The following is a 17,585-nucleotide window of genomic DNA, read 5'->3' on the forward strand; positions in this document are numbered from 1 at the left end:
AGCTCTATGTTTTAAGCTTGGGCCAAGGGCCCTTTCCAAAACCAAAAATGTTGTGTCTCAAGGTTTCACAAGTCTTGCTGGCATTGTTTCCAAGTGGATTGACTCTAAGTTTTCTCAATAAGGAGACTCCCTCTCCTATATTATGTAGAAATTTCTAGCTTTGCAAAAATTTTCAAGTTGTTTGAGTTCTTTTCTGCTTTGGTGCACAATTTTTGACTAATTTCCTTGCATGGTGCTCTTTGGCAACCAATGAGCTCCTTGCATGGGATTGCATGTTGATAAACTCTCGAGGATTGGGCTTTACAAATTAGCTATTTCAAGTTACATATCTTTCATGTAAGTGCACATGAACCGGTCTCATTCGATGTAAGTAATTTGGTGGATCCAATGGCAATTTATGCATATGCATGGCATGGTTGTAGTTTTTCCTGTATAGCAACTCTCTTTCATGATGTGTTGGCTACATACTTGCTCCATTTCAATTCTATTAGTATCTAGAATCTTCATAGATTCCTCGCATTACTTCCTTGTTTGGTTGCAACTTGGAGTAAAAATCTTATCCTACTTGCAGGCACGTGCTACCTGTTTGCGCATGACACCCACCAGCTTGGAGCATTTTCCCTTCCCTGCTTGAACACGCCACTACGTGTCACCTTCCTTCACATGGCCGTGCCGCCTGTCTGGCCATATGCCACTTCCTCTTCCCCCTTTTCCTGTTAATAAACCACTAATGCAGAATCGTGCCTACATCTTTGCATCAAATTACCAAATTGGCATGTTGTGCTATTTTTGGTGTTCATTGTGTCTCATCTCAAATTATTCTCAAAGCAAAATTTTCAAAGTAATCTTACTTCATACTCTCTTCACATTAAAAAGAGGTTGGGGACTAGAAGGACCTCTTAACTTGCCATGTAATTCTGAATATGATTAAAATTTTGATAAATAGGTTTCCTACGAACTTCACTACATTGTTCATCAAAATTTTTAGTTTTGAAGCCCCAATTTTTATTCTAGACATGGAATTCAATACAAAGTTAGCACATTCTTCTCATTCTATTGGCATATCATCTATCTTTCTATGGCTACACTCATTATTTCCACCAAGAATGTATTTTTACCACAATTTTCTCATTCCATTGAAATATCATCGATGTCTCTATGGCTACACTGATTAGTTTCACCAAGTGTGTGTGTGTGTGTGTGTGTGTGTGTGTGTGCATTTTTCCTTTAAATTCATACATACCCGTAGAGAGTGTGACATCTTCAAAATATTCCATCCTAAGATAATTCTAAACACAACTATGAAGTGCTAAAACTACATGTATGAAAAATTGGTTTCCATAATGTGGCCTTTAATATCCCTTTGGAAAGTTATCAATACATGGCCAAACTAAAAAAAATAATGAATTTTTTATGTAAGCTACACTACATGATTACCATGCTTCCATCAAATGGACAATACTGAATTGAGTATGACCGTGTCTCAAAATGACTTTGATTCTAGTAAAATAGACATATAACCTGACGTTGCGTTGTTCATTCTATGGGGTATTAGGTGCCCCAAAACTCAAGGAAGAATTTTTATATGATATGGAATCCATATGCATAATCGAATGTGTGTTTATATTGCAGCTAAGATGCTGAAAAATTTCATCAAAGTACAAAATTTGTCAATAGATCAGCACATGCGATTTTCTATAAATTGAACAGAACTTGAAATACAAACATATCCTATTCCTTAAAAGCATGCAAGCATGTTAGAGACTACTATTGCATTTTATAGAGCACTCTAAACCTAAATAAAATGATTTTGAGGATGGTCATTTGCCAATATTATGAAAAATGACAAAAACAACACACATTTTTTGAAACACTTCAAGTTGAAAACTTCTTCACAAGCACAAGAGGTGAAAGGTGGAATCTGTAGCAAAAAAATATGCCAAGTTTTTGTCAGCTCATAAGCCAACTTTGTGGCTACAAAACACTTCACAAATGTGTTTATTCTTAAACTTGATGGACTAGGTGAGCTCCAATAAGTGTGCAGTTTTACTTGAGGATTAGATTCTCAGCTTAAGAAGCAAGTTAAAACATAGGATCCTAAGAAACAATCATATGGGTGCACATCTACGATAATCTGCTGACTAGCGATGAAGGGAAGATAAGATAATTTACCACAATGCCCTATGCATGCTTTCGATAACACATCATGTGATTCTTTTCATTATCAATATGAGAAATTCAAACCTGTGAAAAATTTAAGAGAAGGGGCCTCGTGGACCTTTTCCAATTTGAGAATTTTGATATTCAAGAGATAAGAACTCTATTTAATAGATAATCATGCCATGCTAAGAGGGATTGTCCCAAGGGGAAGCTGATGAGGTCCCCAAAGGGTACACCTTTCAAAAATTCCTACTATGAATGTGCATTCAAGAGGTATTTATAAAACCCCTTTACACACACTCTTTACCATGAATTAAAAGAACTCTTTTCTTTTCTAACTTCAGTAACTTAAAAAAAATATATATATTTTTTAACCCCTCTTGTATATGTAATTGTGTAATGCTCTAAAATATTAAAAACCCCTCCGAGTGAACTCACCTACTACACTTTACATATTTTGAGGTGGACCCCCAAGACGATGTCAAGAAAGAAAAAGGTAGTGCACATGGTGCGAGTCCTTCCTCTCTTGAATTTTCCTCTAAATATGCAAATGTGGTCACATAATGAGTACCGTGTGATTGATTTTATGTGGCAACCAATGTTGGATTGTATGGTTAGTGAGAATGCATAGTACTATAAAACAATGCTAGGTGAGATTCCTGGTAGATAATTGTGACTCATTAATTTTTAATTAGAAGCTAGTAAGAAGTTATGTCTACCATAGTCTATGAGTTCCCACCACTACAAGGTAGCTATGATGAATGGGCCAGATGCTAAGATATGGGATAAGTACAAACTGTTTGATTTTAAGTGCAAGGAGAGATTATGAACTTAATTTTCCAAGTTATGAATATGGATAGGACAAATGTTGTTGTCAATCAAGGGTAGTTTTAGGGGTTCGCGTTAACATTATAACATAGATATGAGCACAATTCCTTAATGTTTGAGACTAATGGATCATATATGTTACAATTAGAATAAAATAATGTCCCGCCCTCTTTACTTATATGTACAATAGAGCTTTCACAACTCTATTTCTATAAGTCACTTTTCTCTATTATTCATTGTCTCAGGGGTTGCCAAGTCTAAGTCCAAGATTAAATTTTCTTGATAATGTTCCTCTCTATCAAGAGTATGCCTCAGCCCTACATGCTACTCTCTTTCGTTGCGTGCTAATCTTTTGCTGCATGCTACTCTTTTGCCTCTTCTCACAATGTCTCCTAATAAGGAACCGAGCATTAATCCCGCACATGATAATTTTCAGCTCAAGGGATTTCTAGTAGATATAATTTATTTTCTTTTACAAGATTTGCCACTAGGGTTACCCCCAGAACATTGTGTGCAACATGTTACAGTGTCATACTAGGTAGTAATCCCATTAGCAAGCTGCGATATTGGCTCAATCCTAGAAAATCAGCTGAGGATGCCACGTTATTGACCGTCCCTCCTCACTGGAGGCTACATTCAACATCCTCTTGACCATGGGCATATCTATTACTCTTGGGTGCCAAAGAAAGATATCTCCATGTGCATGTGTGTGGACTACCATGGATTCAACTTGGCTCCCATTCTAGAAAAACGATTTACTAGAATGAGTATATGTGTTATCTAATTAGTTAAATGGTGCATCTTACAGTGAATTATATTGGGGTCAAATCTCTTGACATCCTTGATAGTGAGATTGGTCTAGCCATTTTCACAAAAGAAGTTTGAAAATCTTGGGGAAAGCCTTTAATAAGGAAAACAAGAATGACACAGGTTGTTGATGGATATGTGAAATGACCGTCGGGGTTGTTCGAGGGAATAGAAAACTCATGTAATATTGATTACCAACATAAAATTGCAATAGTAGGCTTTAGGAAGAAGTCTTAACTATGAAGTTATTTTGGGCCATCCTTTCATGAAACATCTAAAAATAATCCACGGTTGGGGATATAATAGCATACACCTCAAGCAAGTGGGATCCATGTTATGGATTAATTTGATTGACCATACTTGTAGGGATGTGGCAAAGGCCCCAATTTGCACCATGAGTTTTTTGGGTATGCCTTTCAGTCTAGCCAATGCTCTAGTTACATTATTGTAGATGACTTTTTGAGACCATATCTTGGCAAGTTTATTTTAGCTTTAGCCAGTGGCACCTATTTTAGCTATTATGGATCCACAAAGCCATTTTTAATTCGATATATACTTTTTAGATGGTGGCATCCTAGTCTACATGGCATGGTTGTACGGTCAAATTGGCTGCTCATATGCATTTTAGTCCACTAACCCATATTTGGTCTAGGTGTAAAGGTGAGTTCCTTTGCCCTGCATTCTCATTGATCCAATTGTATGAGCATCCTCTTCATTTTATCGAGTTATAGCTCTTGGGCTATTCTCTCTGCTTCTCTCTTGCTCTTCTATGTTTGTCTCATCTATATGCATTCCTCTCATCATTCCTTGATGGTATTAGAGCCCAAAGACCGAGGTTGAAACTACTCCGACAGCTTATGTAAGAGAATCGTGTGGGAATATCATGATGATGTTTAGAAACCAAAATTAGCTTGCATAATCTTTCTCCTCGTGATACACTTTTCTTTTTTGCTACCTTGCTATACTTTCTCTAGAGTACACCTAGTTGTGGCATAGCCGCATTTTTTAGCTGCTACAACCCAGGTTAGTAGCATTTTCAATGCCCTTTCTTGAGCATTAAAAGAGAAAGCAGCACAATTGCATTGTGGCTCACCACAGGCAATAATTGGCCATGTTTTCATGGGTCAATCCCATAGGTGGTGACTACATTTTCACCAGGCGATGATAGTGCTTGTGTTGTGGCATCTCCAAAGTCCAAGTGGTACCTCCTTATTTAGAGAAGCAACCCTTTCAATAACTCTTTTCTTGGTTGTCTCATGGAGGTATACTCAATTTTAGATCTAGTAATTGGTCATAGTATCTATCCTCTTGGTGTTGCTACTTGCAAATGGTCTCTGTCTCTCTCTTCTCTTGGTACATAAAAAATGGTTGATTTTGATGCGGTGGCTCTTATGCAATGCAAGACATGGTCTGCCATCTCTCCCTCTCTCCCTCTCTCCCTCTCTCTCTCTCTCCCCCCCCAAACGAATCCTCCCTTGTGGTGATTGCACCACTTACTCCACAAGAGCTTGAGATTGTGGCTAAGAGTGTGCATTGGTGAGAGTGGGGTTTCCTCTCATATGTCTCACTCTTCTTACAACATTCAAGCTCTCTCTTCATGGGTTCACATTGCCAATGATTCTTACTTGTATGTGTGGTTGGAGTTTGAAACATCTCTCTTGAAAACATTGTCTTGCTACCTTGTGGTTGGAGTTTGAAACATCACTTGAAAATGTTGTCTTGCTACTTGTGGATGACTCCTTTGAAAATACTTTCTTGCTAAGAAGTGTGATGCTCTCTCTATCTTTCAAGGTTGGCTTAAGTCAAGCTGAAACACCAACCTAACTAAAACCTCTATCTTGAGAACAAACAATGGAGATGAATTTGCACCCTTGACACTTTTCTCTTTTAAGAGTATTCAAAGGAAAATATCTCCCATACACCCCTTAACAAAATGATCTTGTGGAGAGGAAAAAAAGGACTACATCAATATATCTTTTGAGGTGCTCTCTCTATTGGTATCACTCTAGAGGAGGTATTTACAACGTTGTAAACCTACTATATCTCAGCATCATGTCTTTGTTTGTGTTTCTCGCTTTCATGTTCCACCAAAGGAGAGGAGAAATTTGGATGCTAAATCCAAAAAGAGATTATTTATGGGGTATAGCTCTCGCTCCAAAAGTTTTCGGTTTTGGATTCTACCTTGTACAATATTGTTCTCTTGTGATGCTTGGCTTGATGAGACCCAATTTGGTTGACTCCATTGGAGCCCTTTTATCCCACGTGGTATTGACACAAGACAATTTAACCTCTTTGACCACCTCCACCTCCACCTCCTATGAAAGTGTAAGTTATGATGAGCTTCCTATTCAAAATGTCATCTCTTGGAATGCACTCATTGCAGAATATATTCAATAGAGAGAATGCAAAGCACAATAACGAACTCAAAATGGAGGGTTCTCGATATCATTTAGTGCTAAGTATGGGTCAAGGAACATACATTCTTCAAGGTGTCACAATTCCTCAACTTAAACCTTTGCAAGGCACTGCATTCAAGGTACCTACCTAATTCCTTCAACAAAGAGACAAAAACACTCTACTAAAATGTTAAAAGACTCAACACCAAAAACGAATGCTGTTGATTGCAAACGTTAGTAACAATGAAAATTTCATCTCATTAGGTAACATATTCATGCTCCATCAGCAAAGCAGCATATGGCATCCCTATTGAATACCACAAGTGTGTCCATTGTAAAATATTTGGCTGCCATAAATATGAAACACAAGCAATTTACTGCTCACAAAAAGCAACCCTGCTCCTTTCAACGATTGTGTTTATTCAACCATGTCCATTCATTCAGTCATTCTACTTGTCGATCACTTTACAATTGCTTCTTTCATAAACACGTAATACATAATACTGGCTTGCATAACAATTTTCACAAAAATGTCAGCTACTTGTTATTCCTACTGAAAAGCTCTTCCCTGACAAGTCTTTTTGATCTGCCATAAAGAGATTCATCATCCTGTACATCTTTAGTGTAGAAAGGCAGGGAGTGTATCTTGGTGAACCAAGTTGTAACCTCAAGAGTATATACTCTTAAGAAAGTTAATAATCACGATTCTTAACTTTCCTTCATAGTGTAGGTATCTAATCTCACAGGGTTGTTCACCATCCTGTATTAAATTTTCCCTACAAAATTTAGCTTCATTCATTCTGCCAATCAGAAATTCCTTTACTGTCTTTGTAAACGGTAACTGACCACCTTGAATGCTTTTGTTTCTTTACAGCTCTACTCACGATGAAATGTAAAGAAAACAGTTACAAAAGCTTTGTTAGCATCCTGTACGATAGCATCATCTCTATCATGAATACTTGCTTCTGCATCTGAAAATAAAACTTCATCTCACACAGAAAAGTTGATAAGCTTCTTCCTTAAAACCCCTCTGTGTAGAGAAGATCTAGAGAAGGCGGTGACAACGGTGGCATTGCCATATTGACGCGTTGCTCCGCTTGCAGCAGCCTTCTAATGGTTGACTCAGCATTGACATTGAAATTAACCACCTCCCTAGTGACATTGGATTTACTTTGGGAGCCAACTGACCCAGCTTCTGCAGGAGATTTCTTGACAGAAACATCAATTACTTCCGTTTCAGACATTTTAACAGATAAAACCTCATCAAAGACATTGGCTTCCCTCAAGCCTTGTATTATTACCTGAGATAAGAAATAGGAAAAAAAAACATTTAGAAATTTGACATTGATCACTTGCAAGCTTTGCTCATTCAGCTTTCTGAATGACCCACTCCAAACAAATACTTGTCAAGTAAGATGTTTGCACTCACCATAGGAGCATATATTCTTGTCAATATCCCTTTTCTCATTAATCTCAAATTAAGCTCCTTGTCGGTCCAAACAACTCTGTCCTTATACCTGCAAAAACCAGCATGTTTTTTTGGCCTTAAAACAGACCTTATACTCGAAATTTGCAGAATTAAGAAAGGACATTTCAGAAAGTCTGCCAAAACATTTATATATACCAGTGACGCATCTCTTCTTCAGTTGCGGTTGATGCAATGATAAAAGCCTGTAAAAAGCTAATGATAGGTCTTTGAGTCCTCTCTATTGCACAGAAGTCGTCGAGTCTAAAAATCAAATTTCAATAGTGCTTACAAAATTGCATTTAAACTTTACGCTCCTAATGTGAGGATATTTGCACACTTAAAAAGCATTTCGACACTCTCAAACTTCAAAACCTTCATATTATGCTCGTTTTGACTCTTTACATTCGGCATTTTCATGATCCTCCCTTGTAAGGCATGAACCTGCCTACTTCAAAAGAATTCTAATGCAAGCATATCCTTTCCTAAGTTGCAGGCCTCTTCTCTGATAGTTTTCCAGTCTCTAAGCATAAAGAGAGACCATCTCTCTCTAAAAATCCATAAAATCAATGCCTCTTCCTCTAGAAACTCTTTTCAGCTCCTCTTTTATGGGATTGTTGGAAAGCTTATTAAATGCTCCTACTTTAATTTGAAGCACAAAGCGCCCTTCATTGCTTAGTTGTATTAACTGTGGTATACATAAAAGACACCTGCCGGGGCGCCAACAGTAGCAATTCAGGACCACCAATCTCCAACCAGACAATCTAGCTCCACATATCATATCATCACCTCTTCAATTCTGCTATTTCAAGTTCATTTATTGTTGTGCTACAAAGGTTATACAATCCATTTTACAATTGATTATTCAACGTCTTGTCACTCTATTTGATGTAACACTTCCCCTTAAAAAGTCATTTTCGTGCTTGAGAACAATACTGACAAGGTCCAAGAAAAAATGGCGAAACTCTATTTGTAATGCACTTACTCGTGCCCATGTGGAACAATCTTTTGAGCTAGTCTTTCCACTTCACTAAGCATTCTAGGTAGATGGTGCAAAGACAAACACCAAGATGATGACTGTATCTCTCAACACACCAGCCTTCCCATGACATCCTCAATCTGGCCAGTTAGTCTATGACACCCCGAGCTGCCTCTGAAGTCGGATCAATCAAAGCATCCATAATAGAAGAGGCTTTCCATTTCTGGTCATGCAGTGTCTGGAAACTATGATGTAGCATAGGGGACCCCTCTGGGTCAAGGAAGATAGTACGACATCTCTCTGAATACTGCATGAACATACCAGTGCGCAGAGGTCCATTTCTTAAAGATGTCTCCGGATATCTCATGGGCCTGAAGCATAAAAATAACTGGACAACCAGATGGACAAGAAAACATCTGATGGTCAAAGGGTGCCCAATATCGTAACAATTCTTCCGATACTTCACATAGTTCACGTCCTTGGAGTACTTGATCACATGCTTCCCACAGGTGTCACCTTGAAGCTGGCACTTGTATTCTGCTCTGATGAGGTCCCCTGCAAAACTTGCCGTTGATTCCTTGGAAGGAGGTTTGCTTCTGTTGGAATCCTCGTTTGTTCTTTTCGTTTCTCCACTGGGAATGGAATGCTCTTCATCCTCCCGCAAATGTGTAGTCGATGGGATGTTGTCCTCTCTGTTGGCTTCACTGCTAGAACCTATGTGTGCTGCAGAAAATGAATCAGATCCTTCATAGGAGAAGAATCGTTTAAGCTCTGATATCACTGTAATGGGCTTGGACACCCAAGCGAGAAATCAATAGCAACACACGAACAAAAGCTGCACAAACTGAACTTGAATAGAAAACGAGAAGAGTTGACACGAAGCGGTGGAGTTCCACTCCCAATTGCACTGGCCCCCCAAGGACTCGCGTCCCTTTTGGTATTTATTTTTTTATTGATGATCAAAAGGTACAACGGCCGGAGGGTGTGCTCTCACAAATGTCCTCCCAAGCTGATCTACAGAGCCCACCCTCAAGGCTCCTTATAAAGAGTACAAGGGTCCCTAAAACTGGGTGCCCAATGTGGTTTTTCGCTTGCTAAAAAGCCTTGCACGAAAAGCTCTCCAGAGTCGGCTGTATGGACTGCCATGTGGCAGTTGCCAAATCACGGCGCTTTTCACGCTGAGTTGTGTCAACCTTTTTCACCATGCCACATCATCACAATTGTGACACTACATTTTTTTGGAATATTTTTCGGAAGGATGGACTTCTTATAAACCGTGGATAAATAATGCTACAGAGCAATCATGAGATTTGGGCTGATAAATTGTCAAATATATCATGTTCAAAGCATGCTTGGTTACCCTTTACTGGCAAACTACATTTTTTTGGAAGGATGGACTTCTTATAAACCGTGGATAACAATCTGACGCACTAAGAAGCAGTAAAGCTTTGGTTCCTTTTTCCTAGTTGTGCAATCTATTCAAAGACACAAACAAGCCCTTTTGATGATCAGATACAAACAGCTATTCTGATTGAGCAGTGCATACAGATCTTGTGCCCTTCTGACATATTATGGCTGTTCCAAATTAAGCCTTACACTGTCTGATTCTAGTTCTAAGACGCAAAGCAGATTAAATGTAGATTTTTTATTGAACTGAATTAAAGCACTTACAGCACGATCAAATTCCAACATAAAACAGAGCTTCACATCCTCTTTGGTGGGCTTACAGCCGCAACGATCGCGTCTTGATGTCAAATCAGAAAATTTCGTATAAGTGTAATGCAAAACTGCAGCCTCATCAAATTTCATCTCCCTGTTTGATACACAAACAGCACCTCAGTTTTTTGAAACTCAGTCTTCCCTGCTAGCACAGCGACATAAGGGTGGACTAAATTTCCATGTAGCACATATTGGCAAATAATTTGCCAAGGCCTAGCTAAGCTTGTACTACATATAGTAACGGTCGCTTTGCACAGCACAATTTTTGTACTGATATGAAGGATTGAAAACTACACAAAAACAAACCTCTGTACATGAAAATGAACGTACACAACATGTTCTCAAAATTCTTTCAGCTTGTAAACTGTGTGCATGAATCCATGAGTTCTGCATACAAAAACCTAGCAATGGACACTACTTGCAACATAGGTGATGTCTTACTTTGGTGTTTTCATGTAATTGTGCCACCTATGTGCACCATTTGGACGAAGATGATCTTGGATACGTGCTGCTGACTTTCCATTCCCATATGTCAGAAAATAGTTGGGGTTGCCTCTTGTAGCTTCTTTGTACAAACCAAAGTATGTTTCTTTTGTCACATGGTCATAATTTTTCTTGAACATTGAAACCTGCAAAATATTGAAATACAAACCATTTCTGAGCATCAAAAACCAATGGAGATTCCTTACATCAGGTTGACAAACTGGATCCACCAAACATTTGAAAATTAGACATATTTTCTGATGCATTTTAGTGCTTTTAAGTGCTGAAAGCTAAAATTCGTTCAGATAATACAAAGATCAGTCGTAGAATTCCTGAGAGAGAGAGAGAGAGAGAGAGAGAGAGAGAGAGAGAGAGATGAAATGAAATGAAATTTTATATTAAACGTCTTCAAAAGGCTAAAATGACCTATGAGACAAAACTCATACAATCTTGGTGGATCTAATCCAATGTCTGGGTACAAAAATAAAAATAAAGTGAAGTAAAGTGAAAGATTAAAATCATCATCATCATCAGTGCCCGAGGATGCCCGGCATCGGGCGTTGTCCGAGAAAGTACTGCATCGGTCGCTGAAGAGCTTTGTCAATGCCCACCTCTGTAAATAGTCGTATTGGGCATCTCCCATGTTGTGCTAGAAGTTAGAACAGTCCTGATCATCTGATGGAGCCTCTGTTGATGTCGTGGTCGCCCTCCTAGACGTGGGCGTCTAGCTCTCCCGAGTTCAATGGCTCTGTCAACTACTATACCTCTGGTATAAGCGGGCGTGTGGTGTTAAACACCATAACCTTGGTTTCCCCCAGATTAACACACAATTCAACTATCATGGGAAAACGTGTACAAAGCATCTAGGTGACGCTGCATCCCCTCCGGGGGGTCAGAAATCAACACAATATCATCAGCATATAACAATAGTGGGATCCATGTCCCTGCCAACTATGCTCGTCTATCATGATCGCTCTCAATGTAGTTAGCAACCTCATCCACATAGATGCCAAATAGCGTACGAGATAGCGGGTAGCCCTGTTTCACCCCAGTAGTGGAGTGAACCAAATCAGAAATCCCCTCTGGAGTGCGTACATGCCCCACTACTGACTTATATAGAGCCATGATCCTCCAAATTAACTCTTTGGGTACCCCCATCTCTTGCAGTCTGCGCATCAATCTAGCTCTGGGCACTATATCGAAGGCTTTGCAGAAATCCACAAAGCAACAATAGAGCCATCTCCCACGTGATCTCCCCTCATCAATAATGGCTCTGAGTGTCAAAATATGATAAAGAGTAGAAAAACCTCTCCTAAAACCCGCTTGTCCTGTTGACCATAAACCCTCTCTCTCTGCCCATCTACTCAACTTTTGCTCAAGGATGGATGAGTACAACCGTGCCAATGTGTGTCCAATCATGATAGTGCGGTAGTTCCCAGGGTCCATAGGATCCCTGACTTGAAGATAGGTACGATAGTGGACAAACTCCAAGTATCAAGTAGGCCCTCGCACATGGCACGGTTGAACATCACTGCTAGAAGCTCTGTAAGCAGATCTCTGGCATGTATAAAATGCTCTACTACAAGGCCATCGTGATCATATGCTCTCCTGGTCTTCATCCTGCCAATGGCTTTCTTTACAATCTCGGCGGTAAAGAAAGCACATGTGTGTGGGCATGACTCTAGCGGATCTGGAAGAGGTGGCTGCCTCAAGATTGTGTAGAGGGATGAAACATACTGACCGCATACCTCCGTAGAGGTGATGATTGGTGGGGGAGAGTGCTCATGGAAGAGTCGCCATGCCTCGCTTGAATCCTAGCTCAAAAACAACTGATATAAACCCTGCTCTAGTCGAGTTAGGAACGCTGTCACGAGGACGTGGCAGTTATTAACCATGTCACAGAGATGTGGCAACTGCTAACCTTGGTTGTTGGTTTCTTTCCAATGGGGTTTATTTTATTTGTTTAAGACCCTCTTCTTGAAGTAGCAAACGGTCGGACATTGTATGGCCAATGTGAACGGTAGATTCACCCGCAGACGGGAAGTGGTCGGCACTGGAATTCGTATGGTAAGAGGATGTCTAGGCTCAGAGCAAGATCATATAGGTCCCCCCGTCGCACTTAGCAAGTTGGTGGATACTAGGAAGTGAACTCAATTAAGGCGTAAAGTCAAGGTGGGACTTCCAACAAAAAGTATCCGACAGTTGGGCCACATTGCATTTTTGGATGCGGTCCCAATGAGGATAGATGGTCAGAAGACCAGTGGGAGCCCAACGGAAGCATCTCCTAAAATTTAGGGAACTGCTATTTTGGGCCACGAAATGTGTTCGCGTCATTACCTTCGGTATGACTAGGGGAACACTTTACAACTCTGCCGCGAAGTCAACTGACGCACCAATTGAGATATTTTTAGCAGGGAAAGCCCAAACTCGGAAACTGGGCGACGTGTCAGCTTGTGAGCGATTCTGCCACTCTGGGAGGCAAAAACGAGCTGCATATCATCAAAGGGGGCGCCATTTTCAGCCACAGGCGGATTGCAACAGGTACAGAAGCTATGGAATGCTTACCTTGCCCTCTATGCACAGTATGGTGACGGGAGTGATGCCCCGCACGCTACATACTGCTCTCTTTCTCCCCTACGTGCAGTTATGTGATGCCCCACAAGAGGGCTACTCATTTGACTGATGTACAGTTGTGTGGGTTCATGCTTTTGTGCTGAGGCAAGAGCCTCCTTGAGCAGGAACAGGGGTAGCTAACTGCTGCTCCAAAGCAGGCACTGGTGAGGGTCATAACCTCACCGTACAGGTGCAAAATCAGCGCTGTGTATGCGCTGTAATTTGACTGTTTTTCAGCCATACGGACGCCAGGATCATTGGGAATCGTGCCCCACTGGCAAAGGACAGTTAGGGGATTGTTTGGGGCTGAAAACAGGGCAAAAACCAGTAAATACAGCGTGCTGAATTTACTGTTTTTGGACAGGAATCAGAGGGTATACGACAGTGCAAGCGAGTTCCAGCAGGGGAATTGGTTTCGCGCAAGTTTTGGGGCTGTTATGCTGCCGAAATTTGGCCAAATCAAATGGTATCTAGGTGGATACACGTGAAGGATTCCCAGGACCTTACCTTGTAATTTACCCTCCTAAAGAATAAAGAAATACCGAAAGGGGCGCCAATTTTGGGGCCTACAGGTTGTCGGCGTCTGCTCGGAGCATTCTAGCTTCCGAGCCGTGTGTGAGTTGAAGTGTTAACTCCCGTTGCAGGTTCTCTTTGCAAAGTGCTCTGTGTGTGTGTATAAAGTAAAGAATTTCGGGTGAAAGCCAACGCCTACCGCCCTACGGGCCGGTTTCATGGCGCCGTTGCCGGGGACTTCAATCACTTTTTCCTCAAAGAGTGAGCCTGGATTGTTCAGGGTAAAGACACACAGTGCAAGAACGCGGGGATTACACTATGGCCGACAAGGGGAAGGGAATTATGGAAGAGGGTTCCTCTCCAAAGGACAGGCAGGAGATTCCTATGGTTTTTGAGATTGGCGAGAGCTCACGGCCACGTCAGTCTGTACCTCCTGTCAACGTGAATGTCCCTCCAGTAGTACAGGGCTTTATGACAGGGCAACTCGAGGATGATGCGTTTAAGACTCAGTTAGTTGCCGCGGTGAATGTCTTTTCGCAGCTGGTTCAGAATCCGAGGTTTATGGAATTCTTGCAAGCGCCACCAGTGCAACAGCAAAATAGGCAACCTACGCCGCGTACGGAGCTTGTTGAAGCTCAAGCCCAGGTACTTCATGAGGCGCAGGAGGAAAGGGAACACTCGCATGTTGCGGAGTCGGGGGCTCCAAAGCAGGTTCCTCCCGTGCTTGAACAGGTGGCTAGAACGCCTATTCCACAGGTTATGCCAGTTCAGCCCGCCACCTTTCAGAGCCAGCATGCTGTCTTGAATGGACAGGGAGCTGGATACCAGGCTATGCACTCAGTTTTTCCACCACCCACGGTATATCCTGGGTATTTCGGGGGTGGATCAGTGTTCCAAAGTATGGCTGGTTATGCGTCTGGAAGTCAGCCGTACATGCCAGGAACAGTGTTCGGGGGTATGCAAGGCATCATGCCAAACCCCATGTATGGTACTATCGGCATGCAGCAAGGTTTCCACGGCAACCAGGGCCAGTTTGGGGTGCCACAGGGTCATTTTGGCATGGCTGGTTTTTCTGGACAGCAGCCAGATATCGCACCTCTGACGCAAAATGTGAATGGCCAACACGTGCCGATCATGCCTACTACAGTGCCCATGTTGCAGACCATCCCGTATGACAATTTGGGGGCACTAGAGAAGCCGAAGGCTTACAAAGAGGGTGGTGCAGCAGTAAAGTTCAGTACCTTCAGTGGTTTCGAGGACAAGACAAAGGCACTCACTTTCCTCCAGCAGTTTGATACAGCTTATGCGGGAGGGAATTTTACAGAGGCCTCGAAGGTCAGGAAAGCTGCCACTTTCTTAAAGGACAATGCGCTTACCTGGTGGACGACATTGTTAATGCAAGGACAGGCACCCGCCACTTGGGTTTACTTCAAGCAAATGTTTGCATCTGCTTGGCTATCAAATGAATTTGAAGCCGATGTCCTGACAGATTGGCACCAGCTTACGGCAGCTTCGTGCAAGAGCTTGCTGGAGTACAATAGGAGGTTTTGTAAAGCATTACTCTCAGTGACCTCCTACAGATTTGTGCCATTGACAGAGCAGATAGAGAAGTATTGTTGTGGGCTGCCTAAAGGGCTTCGCGATTACTGTACAAAAAATAGAGTGGCTACCCTTACTCAGCTTATGGAAGTTGCGAACACTGGTCTTGCCCTGTTGAAAGGAGAGGACAGTGGATTTCCGAGCAGTGATAAAGGAGGGCAGCAAAAGAAAAATTCAGCGAAGAAGCCCTTTGTGAAAACGGCTCCTGATGCGTCACAGGGGTCAGAACAGGCCACCAAAGACAAGGATTCAGCTGGGACTTCTGGAGCGCAGGCAAAGAAACAGAAAAGGAAGACTTTTGTGCGCAAGTCGCTCGAGGAAAAGAAGGTCCTAATGGCTGAGAACAAATGCTTTATATGCGAGTAGCCTGGTCATATTTCTATCAATTGTCCACAAAGGAAAAGGCCAGCTGACTCAGAGGATAAAGAAGACCAGAAAGGCAAGAAGCCTAAACCCACGGCAGGTTTAGTGCCAGACATGGTGGGTGACAGGCCCAGCACAGATGCCAGTGAGTTATGCAGGGCATGGGGTAAAGTTAGAGATCAGACGGCACTCATCTTCTTTGATCCAGGTGCCAAAGCCAACTTTATCTCACCACAGTTAGCTATGAAGCTGGGCATCAGAGCTGAAGAGATGGGGTACACAGCAGAGGCAGGGTTGGCATGTCCTGGCCACTCAGAGTGTGTTACTCCCATCATTGGAAAACTGCGTCTGCATATTCAGTCGTATGTCGACACTGAAGAGTTTTACATCATGCCGCTGGAAGGTTGTGACGCCTTGTTGGGGATCCCGTGGATGTTCCGAGTGCATGGAGTCTTGGATGCCTACAACAAAAAGATCATTGTATAGCATAGGGGCAAAACTCACATCTTGGATGTAAAGCTTAAAGGAGAGTCAGTCCCTATTGTATCTGCTTCTGCTATCACTTCTGTAATAAAGAATCATCTTTCTGTGTACTTGATTTTTGCACGTGATGTCTCAGATAGGGATCAGTCAAATTTATCTGTGTTAGATAAAGAAAGGTCAGCATTTTTGCAAAAGTTTAGTGACTGTTTTTCTGATTCATTACCGTCGCAATTACCGCCAGAGAGACCTGATGACCATCGGATAGATTTGGTGCCAAGGTGTAGCCCACCAAATAGACCTCCCTACAGGGTTAGTGCGGCGCAGCAGAAAGAGATTATGGGCCAGGTTGAGGAGTTATTAGAGAAGGGGCTGATTCAGCCTAGTTCTTCACCCTTTTGCTCCCCAGTGCTCCTAGTGCAGAAGAAGGATGGCTCATGGCGCATGTGTATTGATTACCGTGCGTTGAATAAGAATACCATCAAGAATAGGTTTCCTATTCCTCGCATTGATGATATTCTCGATCGTTTAGAGGGTGCTGCAATTTTCAACAGGATAGACCTGAAGAGTGGGTACCATCAGATTCGTATAAGCCCAGAGGATGTGCACAAGACTGCGTTTAGAACGACATTTGGTCTTTATGAGTTTCTAGTGATGCCGTTTGGGCTAACAAATGCTCCAGCCACGTTCAACAGAATGATGGACCGGATTTTCCGCTCGCATCAACAGTTTGTTGGAACATTCTTCGATGACATGATTGTGTATTCGAAGAATGAAGAGGAGCATAGGCGTCACTTGACCATTGTGTTCGAAGAGCTGCGCAGTCACAGGTTACTTGTCAATCCTAAGAAAAGTGAATTCTTCCTTGAAGAGATCCACTTTCTGGGCCACATAGTCTCAAAGGATGGTGTAAGAATGGATCCCGCAAAGGTCGAAGCTATCAAGACATGGCCAGACTTGAAGACTGTGCACGATGTCAGAAGCTTCTTGGGATTGTGTTCCTACTATAGAAGGTTTATCAGAAATTTTGCAGAGATAGCATCGCCTCTTCACGCATTGCAAAAGAATGAGGTCACTTTCAGATGGACCCAAAAAGAGATTTCAGCTTTTAATCTCTTAAAGGAAAAGTTGACTTCAGATCCAGTTATTGTTTTGCCAGATCTCAGGAAGTCATTTGTGG

At 41.8% G+C, this 17,585-nt stretch overlaps 1 protein-coding gene across 2 annotated transcripts in view; it reads right to left on the reverse strand.

Annotated features, from left to right (window-relative positions):
• Positions 1–6,588: 6,588 nt before the first annotated feature.
• The window catches only part of LOC147420795 (glycosyltransferase-like At2g41451), a 132,774-nt gene continuing 121,777 nt past the window's right edge, over positions 6,589–17,585 (reverse strand). For both annotated transcript variants that reach the window (XM_086503961.1, XM_086503960.1), the window contains 5 exons: positions 10,796–10,983; positions 10,307–10,448; positions 7,816–7,862; positions 7,621–7,708; positions 6,589–7,492 (listed from right to left, as the gene is read on the reverse strand). In XM_086503961.1, the coding sequence (XP_086360087.1) occupies positions 7,211–7,492; positions 7,621–7,708; positions 7,816–7,862; positions 10,307–10,448; positions 10,796–10,983 (747 nt within the window). In that variant the 3' untranslated portion in view covers positions 6,589–7,210. The remainder of the gene's footprint in view (positions 7,493–7,620; positions 7,709–7,815; positions 7,863–10,306; positions 10,449–10,795; positions 10,984–17,585) is intronic.

The sequence above is a fragment of the Adiantum capillus-veneris genome, chromosome 28, assembly GCF_014529385.1.
Source record: "Adiantum capillus-veneris isolate H3 chromosome 28, ASM1452938v2, whole genome shotgun sequence".
NCBI lineage: Eukaryota > Viridiplantae > Streptophyta > Polypodiopsida > Polypodiales > Pteridaceae > Adiantum > Adiantum capillus-veneris.